This window comes from Macaca fascicularis, chromosome 1 (genome assembly GCF_037993035.2).
Source record: "Macaca fascicularis isolate 582-1 chromosome 1, T2T-MFA8v1.1".
NCBI classification, from domain to species: Eukaryota; Metazoa; Chordata; class Mammalia; order Primates; family Cercopithecidae; genus Macaca; species Macaca fascicularis.
The window spans coordinates 196,857,018-196,873,285 of NC_088375.1; the positions used below are offsets into that span (position 1 = coordinate 196,857,018).

The 16,268-nt window shown below is 54.6% G+C and overlaps 1 protein-coding gene and 1 long non-coding RNA gene across 3 annotated transcripts in view; one reads left to right on the forward strand and one right to left on the reverse strand.

Moving 5' to 3' along the window:
- The window catches only part of LOC123569198 (uncharacterized), a 73,806-nt gene extending 63,577 nt beyond the window's left edge, over positions 1–10,229 (reverse strand). For both annotated transcript variants that reach the window (XR_006692809.3, XR_012422335.1), the window contains exon 1: positions 9,749–10,229. This is a non-coding gene — a long non-coding RNA (uncharacterized lncRNA). The remainder of the gene's footprint in view (positions 1–9,748) is intronic.
- Positions 10,230–10,568: 339 nt separating this feature from the next.
- Positions 10,569–13,547, forward strand: POU3F1 (POU class 3 homeobox 1). The gene has a single exon (XM_045374031.3). It carries the CDS (start codon positions 10,619–10,621, stop codon positions 11,972–11,974), a length of 1,356 nt encoding a protein of 451 aa, XP_045229966.1. The 5' UTR covers positions 10,569–10,618; the 3' UTR covers positions 11,975–13,547.
- The last annotated feature ends 2,721 nt before the right edge of the window (positions 13,548–16,268 follow it).

Below are 16,268 nucleotides of genomic sequence, written 5' to 3' on the forward strand. Positions count from 1 at the left end.
ACTAAAAATGCAAAAATTAGCCAGGCGTGGTGGCACGCACCTGTAATCCCAGCTACTCGGGAGGCTGAGGCAGGAGAATTGCTTGAACCCGGGAGGTGGAGGTTGCAGTGAGCCAAGATTGCGCCACTACACTCCAGCCTGGGCAGCAGAGCAACACTCCATCTCGACAATAACAACAACAACAAAAAAAACAAGCTACAAAACACTATATGCACTGTGGTTCCATCTTCTGCCAAAAGAATTCATATCTCTATCTATCTATATATCTGTACATAATAGATCCATAGATACTGATACAGATTACTACCTGGATAACCTTGGCAAGTTTGAGTTCAACTCGCTGAGTCTCAGTTTCTTCATTTGTAAAATGGGAATAATAGTTGCAGCTAACCCATAATGTTTTTGTGAGGATGCAATGCGTAAACTCAGGTAGAAGCATTTAGCACAGTACCTGCACATCATAAACCCTCAATTAACCTAAGCTATTAAGTTATTAAGTACTGTGTGTCCACACAAAAAAGGTTCTGGAAAGATATAGCCACCAGGAGTAGTTATGAGGAGTGAGGCAGAGAGGCTGATGGAGGACTTCCATTTTCTATTCTGTATACTACTTTTCTAGTGTTTACAAATGAGCTTGTATTGTTTTGTTTTTATCATCAGCAAAAAACATAAAGATATTCCTATTTGGTGGAATAAAAGTCACAAAAGCAGAGATCATGTCCTCGGAACATTCACTTCTCAGCTACCTCTTCACGGTTCCACATGGCCCCCTACTCTGGCCTCTGTCCCCATACACATTCTTAGGGATCCATGTCCCTCTGAAGCTGGTTAGGTGCCAGGGTGTCCTGACCAGTGAAAGCAGCTTGCTCTGGACACAACATTGATATTGATAACACTTTTTGTGACTTTCCCTCTCTGGCAAGACGAGCATACCTAGGAACCCTGTAACTTCTCCATTCGCGCTGAGCCAGGCCTCTATTCTCCCACCTGCCCCCGAGGAGTTGGGTTTGGACCCAGGTCAAGGTCCTGACATTTGCCCGACACAGTCCTCCTTATTAGACTTAGTCCCATTCCTGCAGCCCACAGAGAGGCTATTATGTCTGGATTCATTGCTGCCCTCGACCTTCACCGCACTTTCCCACTCCTGTCAGCAGCAAATGTATCGACTCTTACCAGCCTATATATCTTCGTCTTGGTCAAAGATAAAGAACCTTGGAGAGGACAGGGCTCCACCAGGCTCTTGTCCAGGGCACTCTGGGTCCATTACCCAGTGCTTTTGGCTACAGTCAACCAATCAGGTATGAAAAAGACATGCCGTCTTCTCTGAAGCCCACTTCTTCTTCTGAGACTGAAAACCAGTGTCTATAGTATCCATCTTACCCCCATTTAAAAAAAAGAAGGAAATGAGATCACAGGGGCACAACCTGTGGTCATTCAACAGGCATTGTTTATTGGTGCCTACTATAGACCGGAAATTGAGCTGGGTGCTGGGGGGCAGAGGTGAAGCAGATCCAGTCCCAGAGCCCCAGAGCTCACAGTCCCATGGGAGAGACAGACACACAAAGAATTAATGACAACACAGGCCTGTAAAGGCTAATGCACAAATGGACTGTGGAAGCAGGACAGAGTCTGTGGCTTAGTCTAGAGCAGAAAACTTCCCAGGGCTGGTGACCCTTGTGCTGGAATTTGAAGGATATAAAGCAGAGAAGGTGGACGTTCCAAGGAGAGGGAACCATGTGTGCAGAGATAAGGGGTCTCGGAGGGCCACGTGTGTTTGCAGGAACAGAGCTCAGTGTTGCTGGATTCAGAGGGTCAGCAGAGGCAGGATTACCAGGGACTTTGGGCCTGATGATGTACATAACAGGGAGCAATAGAAGTGTTCTCAGGAAAATTAGCCAGGTGTGGTGGCACGCACCTGTAGTCCCAGCTACCCGGGAGGCTGAGGCAGGAGAATAGCTTGAACACGGGAGGCCGAGGTTGCAGTGAGCCGAGATTACACCACTGCACTCCAGCCTGGGCAACAGAGCGAGACTCTGTCTCAAAAAAATAAATAAATAAACAAATAAATAAATAGAAGGGTTCTCAGGAGCCAAGTGCCAAGTGACATGTCCAAGTTGTATCTTAGTGGGAACACTGTGACCTGACTCAAGTACCTAGATGAGGGATTGGAGGAAGGGAGAATCATCCTAGACTGGTCGCTGGATTTTATAACCTATCAATCTCCCCATACGTTCTTTTGACTTTGGTTTCCCAAAGCCACTGGGGTTGTAGGCTTTGGCCAATGCTCGAGGTACCCAGAGCAACCAGGTCAATGGGCCAACAATTGAAGGTAAACTGAGGCATTCCACCTAAGATCCCTTTCCTCAGTAGAAAGGAGAACAGGGACATGAGTCCTGTATACACTCTGTGTTCAGCCACAAACCGAAGCTGAGGCTCAGGGGTGATTTTATCTGCAATGACAAGTCCATCCCCAGACTCAGACAGGTATTGTTCCAGGCCCAGCAGATGTCCCCAAGTTAAACACACATCCAGGGCTCAAACAGACATTGCCCCCAGGCCAGGAAGATGATGTACCAGGCCCAGACAGATGTTATGCCAGGTTCAAAGACATGTCCTGGGCCGGGCGCGGTGGCTCAAGCCTGTAATCCCAGCACTTTGGGAGGCCGAGGCGGGCGGATCACGAGGTCAGGAGATCGAGACCATCCTGGCTAACACGGTGAAACCCCGTCTCTACTAAAAATACAAAAAACTAGCCGGGCGCGGTGGCGGGCGCCTGTAGTCCCAGCTACTCGAGAGGCTGAGGCAGGAGAATGGCGTAAACCCGGGAGGCGGAGCTTGCAGTGAGCTGAGATCTGGCCACTGCACTCCAGTCTGGGTGACAGAGCAAGACTCCGTCTCAAAAAAAAAAAAAAAAAAAAAAAAAAAAAAAAAAAAAAGACATGTCCTGAGCCCAGACAGAAGCTGTCCCAGGGCCAGATAATGTGCTGGGCTCAGCCAGGTGTCCCAGCCTCAAACAGATGTTATCTCTAGCCTAGGCAGATGCTACCCTAAGCTCAGACAGATGTCTGCCACCAGAGATATAGAAGGATGCTGAGAGGTCCCTGGCAAAATATAATTCCTAAATCCTCCTTCACCACTTCCACCCTCCACTTGCTACCCCCCAAGAAAGCTGAAAAAAGATCAGCAATAAGCCCAGCCAACTTTCCCCAGACCTTCCCACCTTGCAAAAGCCAAGTCGTTGTATCATTCCATTCTTCCCCCTGACTACAGGCTAGACTACTACATTAGAGGTGTGGGGAGACATACAGTGGGATGATGAACGAGGCACATGTACAGGAATACAGGGCACCTGTGCCATCTGGGGAGTAGTGAACAGTGATGCCCAGGCTAGCCAAGCTGACCCTATATTAGGACAGGGAGGTGGGGGTGGTTAGAGGAAAATGTGGGTTGATGTAAGGACTAGGCCTATTAAATCCCACCTCAAACCTCACACTCTGTGACTAGAGGGGAAGGGAAAGTCCTGACTTCATCCCCGTACACACACGCTCTGCTCAACACCCAGGGAATATGATTACTGGGTCATGTGAAGGTAATTACTACTCCAAAACTGGGCTGCATTAAGCTAGGGAGAAAGAGAGGAATAAGAAGGCTGATCCAGCGTGAACAGAGAATGGGGAGGTGGTCCCATTTATCAGCTTAATCCTGGCTGGAAGAATAACCTTCCTTCCCCAAGATCCCTCACAGGAGTGTCCAGAAACTGACAGCTTCCTGATAGAGTGGCCACATTACTCTTACCCTACTGGAAGCTAGAGTTATGTGTACTGTGGCTATGCAGAGGTCAGGTTTCAGGAATTGTGGGTGTTGGAGGTTCCTGAGCCATGGGGTGGAGGCAGCCACTACACCTGAGAGGTGTTAACAGTGACAGCCTGACCTCCCCATCTGCCCTAAGAGGTCTCCCACTTGGGCTCAGACTGAGTCTCTTCAAAAGAGCTCCCCAAGCCACCAGGCAGCTAGTCATGATTATGTAAATCAACCTTGAGCCACACCCCCCAGCAGGTGCTGGTTAGGACTGTCCTCCTGTTCTGCCTTCTTCCCCTAGGGAGCTACCCTGAGGCTGAGGAGGGTGAGATGTGGTCTCCCACCAGAGGGGATGTACTCACACACACAATAACACAGTATCCCAAAAACCCTGTCAAACAGAAGCACTGTCTGATGCAATTACAAACCAAGTGTCTGACACTAATACAAACCAAGCAAAAGCACCCTAACACAAGCACACAAATGGGCATCTATAAAGTAGAAACATATGAATTCATGCAAGCATGCTAACATAAAGTCACCATATATACAAGCACACCAAGCCACCTACACACTATTATAAACATCATAACACACATAATCACAAGGGAGCTGCCCCCCCTTCCTCCCATCCCACCCAAACTGCCTACTCCCACCCTTCAATGGGACTACAAAGTCAACCCCAGGCCCAGGAAGGCATCTCACTTTTCTAATGATGGTGATAAGGACTTAAATTATCGTCCACTGCTCCCACCCTATCCTGTGGTGGTGAATTTTGCAGCCATCCGGATAAAAAGTATGTTTAAAAAAAAAAAAGAAAGAAAGAAAGAAACTAAAGCCTGGTCCCAGCCTTTCAGAGTGATTAATCCCCGCTAATGATTTACCGATTTGCAGAGAGCGTGTTCTGCATAACCGGATTGTGGGCATTAACACCGGCTCAAAGGCTGACATTCTGCTAAAAATGAAAGTAAATTTCAAGAGGAATTGACCACCCCTAATTTGAATATTCTACTGACACTCTGGGAGGACCCCTACCCACACCCATTGCCTAGGGGCTGAGGCAGAAAAACAAAAATACAAGGAAAGATTCTTCCCCAAGAGATATTTCACCTTCCGTCCCTCCTTCCCTTCACTAAGACCTGAGATTAAATAAGTTAGATCGCTCCTTTCTCTTCTGCCAAAGGCAGCAACGGCCCTGCAGTTACTCCTCTCCTCTGCCTTGGGCTCTAAAGACCACAAGGAGGGCAGAAGAACTGGACACCTGGAGGGGCTGAGCTTGGAGGGAAAGAGGTAGGGGCTTTGAGGGCTCAGAAGGGTGAGCTCATCCTATGTGAGGAAACTTTAGGATGGTGGCAAGCACTACGAATCTGTCTAGACGGCACCCACCCTCACCAAGATAGTGGATCAATAAGATGACCCTGGCACCCTCCTAAGACTGGGAATTTATGACAGCTAGGACCCTGCCAGACTCTTCCAGTCAAAACCACAGTGCAGCTCAGAATGAGTGGGCAGCAAGCCCCAGTGGGCGTGGTCCCTCCTGACACTCTTTAGCAAGAACTGGTTAGGGGAGTAGGCAGGTTCCACGCCTGCTTACACAGCCTCTTACTCACCCCAGATGGCCGGCCAGGGAGGGAAATCAAGCCACACTTTCCCTTTCCAAGTTTTCTTCAAGCAGTGATCTCACCCCCCATCTTCTCAAGCAGCCAACAGAGACCATATTGCCCAATTTTTAGATGAGGACACAGAGGGTTCAGAGGCTGACACTGGCCCAAAATGAGGCCTGAGTCAGGGCTAAGATGAAACCCAGGACCCTTGACTGCCAAGTCAGACCACTCTGAAAAGGCAAGATCCAGGGCATAAGGAGACTGCCAGGAGGGAAAGGAAGTGGCTTGTGGGTGCTGCCCCGGTCCAGCCAGCCTCAAAAACTCAAAGTCCCTGCATGCAGGAGGCATCCTGAGATACACAGCCCATCCAGCAGCACTTCCCATGGGCCCCATCTCTCCTCTTTGTATCTTCTCAGCATTCCTGACTTGTGAAGAATCCAGGTGGAGCATCCTGGAGCCTGTCTTCCCCCAGCACTGAAAAGGCCTGAGGCCTGAAACTGCATCTGCTCTCAGCCCATCCTGGACTCCTAACCAACTGACCAACTCGCAGAAGACAGTTCAGGGGCTCAGAGACCAAAGGGGGAAAGCAGCCAGACCCAGCTGCCTCCAGGAGACGCTGAGCAAGGCTCTTCCTCTTTCTCCTTCCCAAAGCTGTGCTCGGCGTGCCATTGTCAGGCCCCGGTCATCTGGGATGTGTGTCTGGAATACTGCCCTGTGTATGTGGCCGCCAGGGTGCTGATGGCAACTGACTCGTGAGTATAGTTGTATTCTAGGGCCCACGTCTGTAACCCAGGGCTTTGCAGAAAGAGTATAAGGAGCTGGAGCTTGTGTAGCCTGTCCTTCATCCCTGCAGAGCCTCCCTCCCACTCCCAGCCCCCCACTGCCCCCGGCTCAGAGACCCCCCACAGCGAGGGCCCCATCTGCTGGAGGCTCGGTGACCTGTGTCAAATGAGCAGGCGCTCGGTCACACTCCAGAGCCTGGAGGAGGCCGCTGTGCTCTGGGAAAGCCCAAGCAGCTCCTGCCTGGGGGCGGGCTGGGCAGAGGCCCCGCTGGGGAGGGAGGCCCTGGAGCCTCTGAAACTGGCGGCGGCCTGGCTGGGAGCTGCCCTCCACAGACAAGGAGAGTGGGAAAAAATATGAAAAGAAAAGCCTTCCCTGTTTCCTTGGACCTAGCCCTACAACCAAACCATGTGGACCATACTCTGGGCTGGATGCAGCCCCTTCCTCTGCTTTCTGATCCCCTGAGCGGACCTGCTATTTCTTACAGGGTATGGGTAGATATATCTGTGTGTCTCTGTGATGTGTGGGGTGAGCCTCTTTGTGCATCTGGGTGAGAGGGTGTGCATGGCTGGCTCCACGTGCTCATGTGTGTGAGTATGACGGTGTGCCTCTGTGTGTGACTTGGCACACCAGCTGAGAGTTTCCACGTTTGTGGCCCCAAGAGCCTGTAGGTTTCAGGTATCTCTGTGTCAGCAAAGCAGTGCCTACTTGAGCCTATTTCAGCCTATGTGCGGGTTCTGTGTATTAGACACATGCCTGTATTTACCACTGGGTGTTGCTTTGTGTGACTACGAATATTCAGCCTAATGGTGCAAGTTTGTGTGTTCCTATTGTGAATCTGTACATTCTGTCCTGTGCTAAATTGCATGGTTGTATCTGTGTGTGTGCATGCGCACACCTGTTCTCATGCCCAAACCACTCTGTGTCTGCATGGGCCAGGTGGCTGTCTGACCTCTCTCTGTACACCCTGCCTACGTGTTGTGGGTCTGAGGATGAGTTCTCACCAGGGCCTGAGAAGGTGGTGCTCCAGGACAAAGGGGTTGCTCAGCTGCAGATGTTTCTACCAGTGGCCATGCCTCAGCCCTAGTGTCCCACACAGAATCTTGAGAGCGATGTCAAGACTTCCTGGGGGAAACTTAACTCAAACACAAGAAAATTCTGACTCAAGACCAAACCCATATTCTTGTGGAAGGTCTAAAATTTCCAAAGCAGAGAAAGGAATTATATCTTTCCTGCTTCAAACTTCTTCCCACCCCAGGCCAGCATCTAACATTTAAAGGGCACCTAAATTGCATGCCTTATTTCATCTGTGGAGCCTCAGAGCAATCCTGAAAAGCAGGGATTATTGTTCTCACTGTAAGATGCACAAACTCAGGATCCAAGAGGCAGTGTGGCTCACACAAAGTCACAGGGCTGCTAAAGGGCGTGGTGGGATTGGGACTTTGATTTGCTGGGTGACAAGCTGATAACCTAGAAGCCTGGCTACTGCTCTACTGCTGATGCCTCTCAATTCAGCACAGACCTGGGAAGATGGTTTCAGGAGCCCCAGCAGGCCCTGGCCTATGCTTGAGAACTACCAGAAACAGGGCTGTGGGCTCTCTTTGCTGTGCCAGCCAAAGCTGCTGCCTCCATAGGCCCCCATCCCATGGTAATGGGAAGAATGATGAGTGGAAACTCACAGGTCCTGTGCCCTTGGACAAATCTTGGGTGCCTTATCTAGGTAATGAAGATAATAATCTCAGTGCTTTCTCACAGGGCTGAGAGGTACAGGTAAAACGATACATGTAAAAGTACTTGTTAAAACACCGTGCCTGTGTGTATATCTATGTAACAAACCTGCACATTCTGTTCATGTATCCCAGAACTTAAAGTATAATTTAAAAAAAAAAAACAAAAAAAGAACACCTTGCCTGTTGGTCATTGTTCTTCTAGCCTCAGTGGAAATCGAAACACCTGCCCACTGTCCAGACTTCCTCCAACAGGAACTAAGACAGATTCACAGAATCACAGACCATGAGAGTGAGAAGTGCCAGAGAGGTCGACTAGTCCAAACCTCTGCAATCCCATGCTACAGGTGGAGAAACTGAGATTTAGTTAGGGAGGGAGAATGCCTTGCCCCTCACTGAACAGCCACAATGGAAACGACCAGAGTAAACATCTATCTGAGAGCTTTACGCCCCCTTTGTCTCACACTACTATCTGACCTACCTTAGTGAGAGAGGTGGGCCGCCTATAGTACTGTTATTCCCAACATACAGGAAGGAAAACCAAGATCGAGGCAGGCTGGACCAGAGTTACTCCCGCCCAGGGAGATGATGGCAGCTCCAGGTTGAAAGCCCAAGCTTCAATATCACACAGGCCTGGTTAGGGCTGGCACAAGCAGAAACTTCACTGAGGGATTACCAGCCTTCCCCCTACCTCCTGGGCCTGAGAAAGGTGAAAGACCTGGGCTGCCTCAAGGTGACCATTCCCTAGGCCAGAGTCCAGGAAAGCCCAGTATCTCTAGCCGGGTTCAAACACAGAGCTCCATCGCAGCTCTTACAGCTAGGGTGGGACCACGGAGCCTGCTCAGGGCAGTGGCCAATGGCCGGACAAGGGCCCTGCTCTGTCCCACTCCTTCCCTGGCTGGTCCTAGGGCATTCAGGGCCCACATGATCAAAGTCTGTGCCCAGGGTGACCCCTGTCACTGTCAACTCTGTCCCAGAACCCTGGATCATTCCAATGGCAGCTACCACCTGAGCCCCCAGCACCTTTTTTCACACTAAGGCTTTATTCCACAGACCTGACTTGCCCAGTGGGGCCTTAGCTGGGCCCCCAGCTCAGTTCTGTGATCTGGGACCCCAGGGCCCTGTAAGCTATAAATCCACTTGAGGCAAGATCCAGGAGAGAAAAGAGGGAGGACTAGGAGCTGAAGACTCCCTGGGACCCAAGCCTCAGTGTGGGGAAGAGGAGAGAACACAGTTCAGTCCTCTCAGCCTGGTCGGGTAAGAAGGCACAGAGGAACTGCAGTGAGGTCCAACTCCACTCAGGATCCTTCAGGGAGTCATCAAGGGCTGGGGTGTGAGGAGGTAACTGAATTCCACTGCCCACCTTTTCAACAAGGCCTCCTCAATCTCAATTCCTTTTTCAGCAGCTCCAGGCAAGTCCGGGCAAACTCCATCCCGGGGCTCTTCGCAAGGCTGGACAGCTCCCGGCCTGCACGCCAGATTTCTGGAGTGCCCGCAGCCCTTCCCTGAACCCATCCTTCTCCTCTCCTCTCCCGGGGCGTGATCCCACCACGACCACAGCCGATGAGCCGTTCAAGCTGGGAGAAGGATCGAGAAGGCTGCAGCGGCGAAGGTCAGATACCCCTGGGCCCAACGTCCACCCCCTGCTAGCGCCTTTGCCAGCAGCGTTTTCCCCGGAGCCACAGTCTCCACTTACAGATCCTCTCCTTCTGGAACCCCGGAGCGCGGCCGGGTACCAGGGGCTCGCGTAGGACTGTAGAACCGCTGCCCCCCGCCGTCCCTGCCCCAGCTGCCCGCGCGGTACTCCATCCCTGCCCCAGCTGCCGGCGCGGTACTCACCTGGGCCGCAGTGCCCGGGAGAAGAGGTGCCCGCGCGAGGCGTGAAGCCCGAGTCCGTCCAACTCCGCCCGCGCTGGATGCGCTCTCAGGGCAGCGGAGGTCGGCGGACTTGTGATACTGGGACTAGAGGGAGGAGAAGGAAAGCCGAGACGGGCCGGGTAGACGCGCAGAGGAGCGCCCAGTGCACGGGGCAGCCGCGGGAGGCAAGGCGGGCGCGGTGAGCAGTCGCGCCGGAACCGAGCCGCGAATCCGCGCCGCCTCGCGCTCGCAGCCGCCAGGACCCGCGGGAATCCTGGTCCGCCGGCAGCGGTACTGCGGAGGGAGGGGCGCGGGGCTGAGCCGCTTCTCGGAGCCCGAGCGCCTCCCGGAGCCCGCAATTCCTGCTGCCCGGGCGGGATGCGGGCGAGAATTCAGCTCGCGTGGAATGTGGGACCGGCCGGGCTCGGAGTCTCCAGCACTGGGGGAAAGCGGGGCCCACACCGCCAGGACGAGAGGGGGTGCGGTCCGAGGGCCACCCCCGCGCCACTCCCCACGTGGCGGCCGCGCCCCCGGGGCGTGAGTGTGTACGCGGACGGTAGGGGGGCCGTGAATGAAGCCCCAGCGGCCAATCAGCACGGCCGGCGCGCGGGACCCCGGGAGCGACGCCCAATGGAGAGCTCTGGGCGGCCGGGCAGGGCGGCGGGCGGGCGCGGGGGGCGGGGGCCGGGCCGGGGAGGCGGGAGGCGGCTCCGCGGGCAGCCAATGGGCGGCGGGCGGGGTGGGGCTCCGGAGCGCCGAGCGGGTCGGGTCTTTAAGCCGGCGGAGCGAGGCGGCGGGGCCCGCAGACGGAGCGGAGCGGCGGCGGCGGCGCGGCGCAGGGCGCGGGGCGGCATGGCCACCACCGCGCAGTACCTGCCGCGGGGCCCCGGTGGCGGAGCCGGGGGCACCGGGCCGCTCATGCACCCGGACGCCGCGGCGGCAGCGGCGGCGGCTGCGGCCGCCGAGCGACTGCACGCAGGGGCCGCGTACCGCGAAGTGCAGAAGCTGATGCACCACGAGTGGCTGGGCGCGGGCGCGGGCCACCCCGTGGGCCTAGCGCACCCCCAGTGGCTACCCACGGGAGGAGGCGGCGGCGGCGACTGGGCCGGGGGCCCGCACCTAGAACACGGCAAGGCGGGCGGCGGCGGCACCGGCCGAGCCGACGACGGCGGCGGCGGCGGAGGTTTCCACGCGCGCCTGGTGCACCAGGGGGCGGCCCACGCGGGCGCGGCATGGGCGCAGGGCAGCACGGCGCACCACTTGGGCCCGGCCATGTCGCCGTCGCCCGGGGCCGGCGGGGGCCACCAGCCCCAGCCGCTCGGGCTGTACGCGCAGGCGGCCTACCCGGGGGGCGGCGGCGGCGGCCTGGCCGGGATGCTGGCGGCGGGCGGTGGCGGCGCGGGGCCGGGCCTGCACCACGCGCTGCATGAGGACGGCCACGAGGCGCAGCTGGAGCCGTCGCCGCCGCCGCATCTGGGCGCCCACGGACACGCACACGGACATGCACACGCGGGCGGCCTGCACGCGGCGGCGGCGCACCTGCACCCGGGCGCGGGCGGCGGCGGCTCATCGGTGGGCGAGCACTCGGACGAGGATGCTCCCAGCTCGGACGACCTGGAGCAGTTCGCCAAGCAGTTCAAGCAGCGGCGCATCAAGCTGGGCTTCACGCAGGCCGACGTGGGGCTGGCGCTGGGCACGCTCTACGGTAACGTGTTCTCGCAGACCACCATCTGCCGCTTCGAGGCCCTGCAGCTGAGCTTCAAGAACATGTGCAAGCTCAAGCCGCTGCTCAACAAGTGGCTGGAGGAGACCGATTCGTCCAGCGGCAGCCCCACCAACCTGGACAAGATCGCGGCGCAGGGCCGCAAGCGCAAGAAGCGCACGTCCATCGAGGTGGGGGTCAAAGGCGCGCTCGAGAGCCACTTTCTCAAGTGCCCCAAGCCCTCGGCGCACGAGATCACAGGCTTGGCAGACAGCCTGCAGCTGGAGAAGGAGGTGGTGCGCGTCTGGTTCTGCAACCGGCGGCAGAAGGAGAAGCGTATGACCCCTGCGGCCGGCGCGGGCCACCCGCCCATGGACGATGTATACGCGCCTGGGGAGCTAGGGCCCGGCGGGGGCGGTGCATCGCCACCCTCCGCGCCCCCGCCGCCCCCGCCGGCGGCGCTGCACCACCACCACCACCACACACTGCCCGGCTCCGTGCAGTGACCCCGCGGGCCGGGCCCCCGACGGCGCGCTGCAGGGCGCGGGCGCGCAGCCCGCCCGCGCGGCCTGGACTCTTTTTGTTCGGTTGCTTTGGATTTTACAAAAAAAAAAAAAAAAAAAAGCCCAGAAACTTTCGAACAAAACCAAACACCCGGACGACCCTCTCCGGTGAGCGGCGAAGACGGCCCGGTAGGCTGCGTCGCCCGAGCCCCGGGAGAGAGGAGCGAAGATCCGGAACTCGCCAACTCACCCCGGGCATCCTGCCCGCCGCCTGCTCTCTGCCCCCATCCCCTCGACGACCCCCGCCCCTGCCCCCCGGGCTGTTCGGGGCCGGATCCCGGCAGCGGCCTCCCCAAAGCGACAGGTAACGCGGTGCGGGGTTAGGGATTCCCCGGGAGAGAGGACCAAGCGAGGAGAGTTCTCCATCCCCTCTCCCCGCGTGGACTCCTGAGCCTGCGGGTCCAGGGTGGGGGGCTGTCACTTTATTCGCTACACACCGCTTCTCTCCTATAAGGATGCGCCCCACCCCCTTTTCCCCTTTCTCCGGGCTTGGTTTTTTTACGGTTTTTATTTATTCGTGGAGCCTCTCGGCTCCTGGGGTCCTTCTAACTCCGCCCGCGCCCTTAATTTAAATCGCTGTATACTGTATTTATCGGGGCCCCGGAGGGGAGGTCGCGAGAGCCGCGTCTGTGTATAAAAGCAGGAAATAGCCAAAGCTTTAATCTAGCCTAATTTATTTTTCCCCTTATCTTTCCCTACCCTCCGCGCCCAAAAAAAAGCAAAAAAAAAAAAAAAAAAAAAGCTAACAAAAAAAATTTCGAGTGTTCTTTTTTCATTTCGTTTCATCCGAGCCCCAGCTTGGTTCCCGGCCACGCCGGAGGGGTCTGCGCTCCCACATACCCAGATGGGAAGGGGCTTCTGCCCTGCTGCAGACCGACCGCCGCACAGCGGGGCCCCTGCTCCCCGCGGGGCCCTGCCCTCCTGGCCACACCAAACGAAACTTGGAAAAGTTAGAGAGATTTTTTTTAACCAGCTGTAGAAATAAGCCGTTCCCTGAGAACCCTCCGCCTGATTCCCTGCAGCTTCCCTCTGCTCCCTTTCCAGCCCGCCGGGATTGCGGGATGCCAGGGGAGGCCGGGAGAGAAATTCCCCAAGTTTGGGGTGAGGTGGGAACCATGTAAATATGTGAGATATGTACACACTGGCGGGGAGAAGAAACATTTTGTGCTTGGTTTTTATTTTTAGTTTTCCGGGTTACCCGTCCTTCCTACCCTAAAGGATTTTGTATACTGACTAATCCGAAAAAGATATTTTAATATGATTTCCGAATTTCTGACCCATCTCTATTTATTTTCTGGATGTGTTTGGAGCTTCCCCCTTCTCCATTTCTTCTTCTGTTTGTTAAGGTTTGAATTTAAATTTTGTTATTTTATTTTTATTATTTTTTGAAACAATGTTTCGGTGCATTCTCTTTGTATCTTTATTGCAAAAAAAAAATAATGTAGACTGGGAAGTTCCCTTTATATTTATGTTATAGTAAATATTTTATTACTCACATAAACATGTACCCCAGGGCTGTGTCCTGTCCTCTTTACTGTTAGGGCTGGGTGGGTTTTGGGGTGAAGCGATGGGATCCCCTGCTTCACCTCCCTAAAGTTCTGATCTCACTAAGAGATCTTGGAGGAAGATGACCCTGCAGACCTTCCAGATGGATATCAGGACATGGGCAACAGTTGGGCCCCTGCCTCAGGTGCATCAGTTTAGGGAAGATGAAGCTGCCTCGGGTCCCCCTGCCACATAGACAGACTCTCCTAGACCAAACCAGGGCCTGGGACAGTGAGCGAAAGACACCACATGGAATTCGGATCAGCCATCGCCCATGCACAACTCGACTGCTCTTCTCCGCCAAGAAAGAAGCCCGCCTCGGCCTGGGTCACCAGCCTAGAATCTATAATCCCCCACCTGACACCTCAACCCACAACTTTCATTTCACCTTGCACTCTATATGAGGGGTCTGAGCCAATTTTACCATTCCCAGTCCTAGGGCACCTGCAAGCCTAGTCAGGCCCCACCATCCTACTCCAGCAGGCTCTCCACCCAATCCCCCCTGGATGCGCTGTGAGTTCTAACAGCTTAGACAGAGGTGGGTTTCATGGTCCTATGTGAGCTGGGTCAGCCTAGGGAGGGAGCTCTGCCAATTTGCTTGGACAAAGCCAGTCCTACATCTCTGCAAACAAACCACTGCCCCAGCTTCTCTTGGGAAGAAGTGGAGGCATGAGCAACTGTGCCACCAGAAAGACCTGATATCTCCTCTCCAAGGGTGGGTACCCAAGACCCTCACCACCACCACCACTGCAGGGAGTGATGGGAAGGAGAGCACAGACCTTCTCAGATGCTGTCTTCTGGAGTGAGTCAGGATATCTGGGGGCAGATCTGGTTCCCAGTGCAGAGCCGCAGACTACCTGGGTTCCAGTCAAGATCTTATTTTCTCCTTTAAAGTAACCCTTCTTAAAAATACTGATAAAAGAGCTCTTCCTGCTTCCTCCGTAGAGGCAGTTCTTTTCCCCCCTCAGGAGAAGCCACATGCAGTTTCTCTCACTCTGTGAAGTCAAAGCTTGAAGGCACAATCTCTTAGCTGGGGAGAAAGTTGACCCTAGTGAGGGGGTGTGGGGGGCCCCTCATGCCAGGGAAGCGGCCTAAGTCCAGGCCTGTGAGAGGCCTGGGCTCCAGCTGACAGCGTCAGGGATGTCCAGAGAGGTGTCCCCAGGGCCCCAAGTTGGTGCTCCCTGGTGGAGCAGGGGCCTCGGGATGGCTGTACCATGCTGAGAGTTCTGGTGACTTTCCGCGCTCGGCCCTCACTCTTGGGGCGAATTGTCTCTGCAAGTATAAAGGCTGCCTTGGTTTCCAGAGGCCCAGCCCCTCCCTCCCTGCTCCTTTTTTCTTTCCCTCCTCAGTCCAGCCAGGTGAGCAAATAGCCCTGTAATTGGCACCTGTGTCTCAGCTGTTCCCCACACTGGTGTTTCCTAAAGAGGAAGATGGGAACCTTCTTCCCTCCGGTGTTTCCTAAAGAGGAAGATGGGAACGTTCGGGCCAGCTGGGCAGTGGCACAGCCAGGAGCCACTGACCACCCTGCCTCAGCCTCTCATTTCCTACTCCACCAAGTACAAAACTTGGAAGCCGCCATACACTCCTCCCTGCTCCCTCATTTCTCCATTCCTGGATTTGTCCCAGCCTCAAGGTTCTGAAATGGAAGTAAATGAAGCTGAGAGCTCCCGCCGCCCGCGCGGCCCAGAGCCTCAGCAGGTTTTGAGGTTGGAAAGGGCCACCAGGAAGATGAGGCCTTTCACCGGCCTCTGCCTGCAGCTGACACCAATTGATTGATTGATTTCCTAATTGTCTGCTTAATCCTCTACAAGAGGGTGGGTTTATTATTTAAGCAAGTCAACTCAAAAACAGCAAAACAAAGCAGGCTCCCAAGAACCAGCAGCAGCTGAGGAGTAGAACAAAAAAAATGAAAAAAAAAAAAAAGTGGAAAAAGGGATGGAAGAAAATCTTTTACTTTGCAAGGATTTGGCTTAATGAGACACCAGCGTGGGATAGCTACCCGGTGATCAACCCCTCGGTCGCAGAAGGCCCCTAGATGGTAGGAATCTCAGCACTTCACAGGAAAGAGAAATATTTTTCCCTGGATAGAATAGAGTTAGGACAAGCACAGCCAACTGTGGGCTTGATGCAGTCTCTCTGTCCAAGGGTATGTGTATCTACCTGCTTATGCCTGAGAGCCTCAGACTTCCTTTTGTTCAAGAGAGGTATGTGTCCCTAGCATCGACCTCCAAGGAAGTTCAAGCTTTCCCTAGCATATTGGGAATTTTCTGATCCCATCTCCCTCCGCATCTCACTTGAACAAAATTATTGTTTATGTTGATGTGACCACAGATTCTGGTAGTTAGAACTCTCTCCCCATGTGAACCTCTGCAAGTTGGTGTAAGAATTTGTGTGTATGCTGTTGTGTGTGCAAAGCCACAGCCAATCCCAGAGGTAGGAGAGGGAAATGGAAACCCAGGCCATACTGCTAACGCTTTGAGCTAGAAGAACTTTTGTAGAATGGAGGTTGGCCAATACCAAAGGGAAGGAAAATGGTCATCTTAGTCACCTGTGGTCATCAAGGCAAACCCAGAAGGTAGTCTGCCCTGAGGCGTGAGGATATTATATTCTCCCCCACCTACTGCCTGGAAGGTTGCACTAGTTTATATGTTGCCTGCCTTAGGTCCTGTGCAATCATCCCTTGACCCTAGGA

Excerpts from the sequence above, each read along its gene's own strand:
- POU3F1 (XM_045374031.3), top strand. The coding sequence starts at position 10,619 with ATGGCCACCACCGCGCAGTACCTGCCGCGGGGCCCCGGTGGCGGAGCC.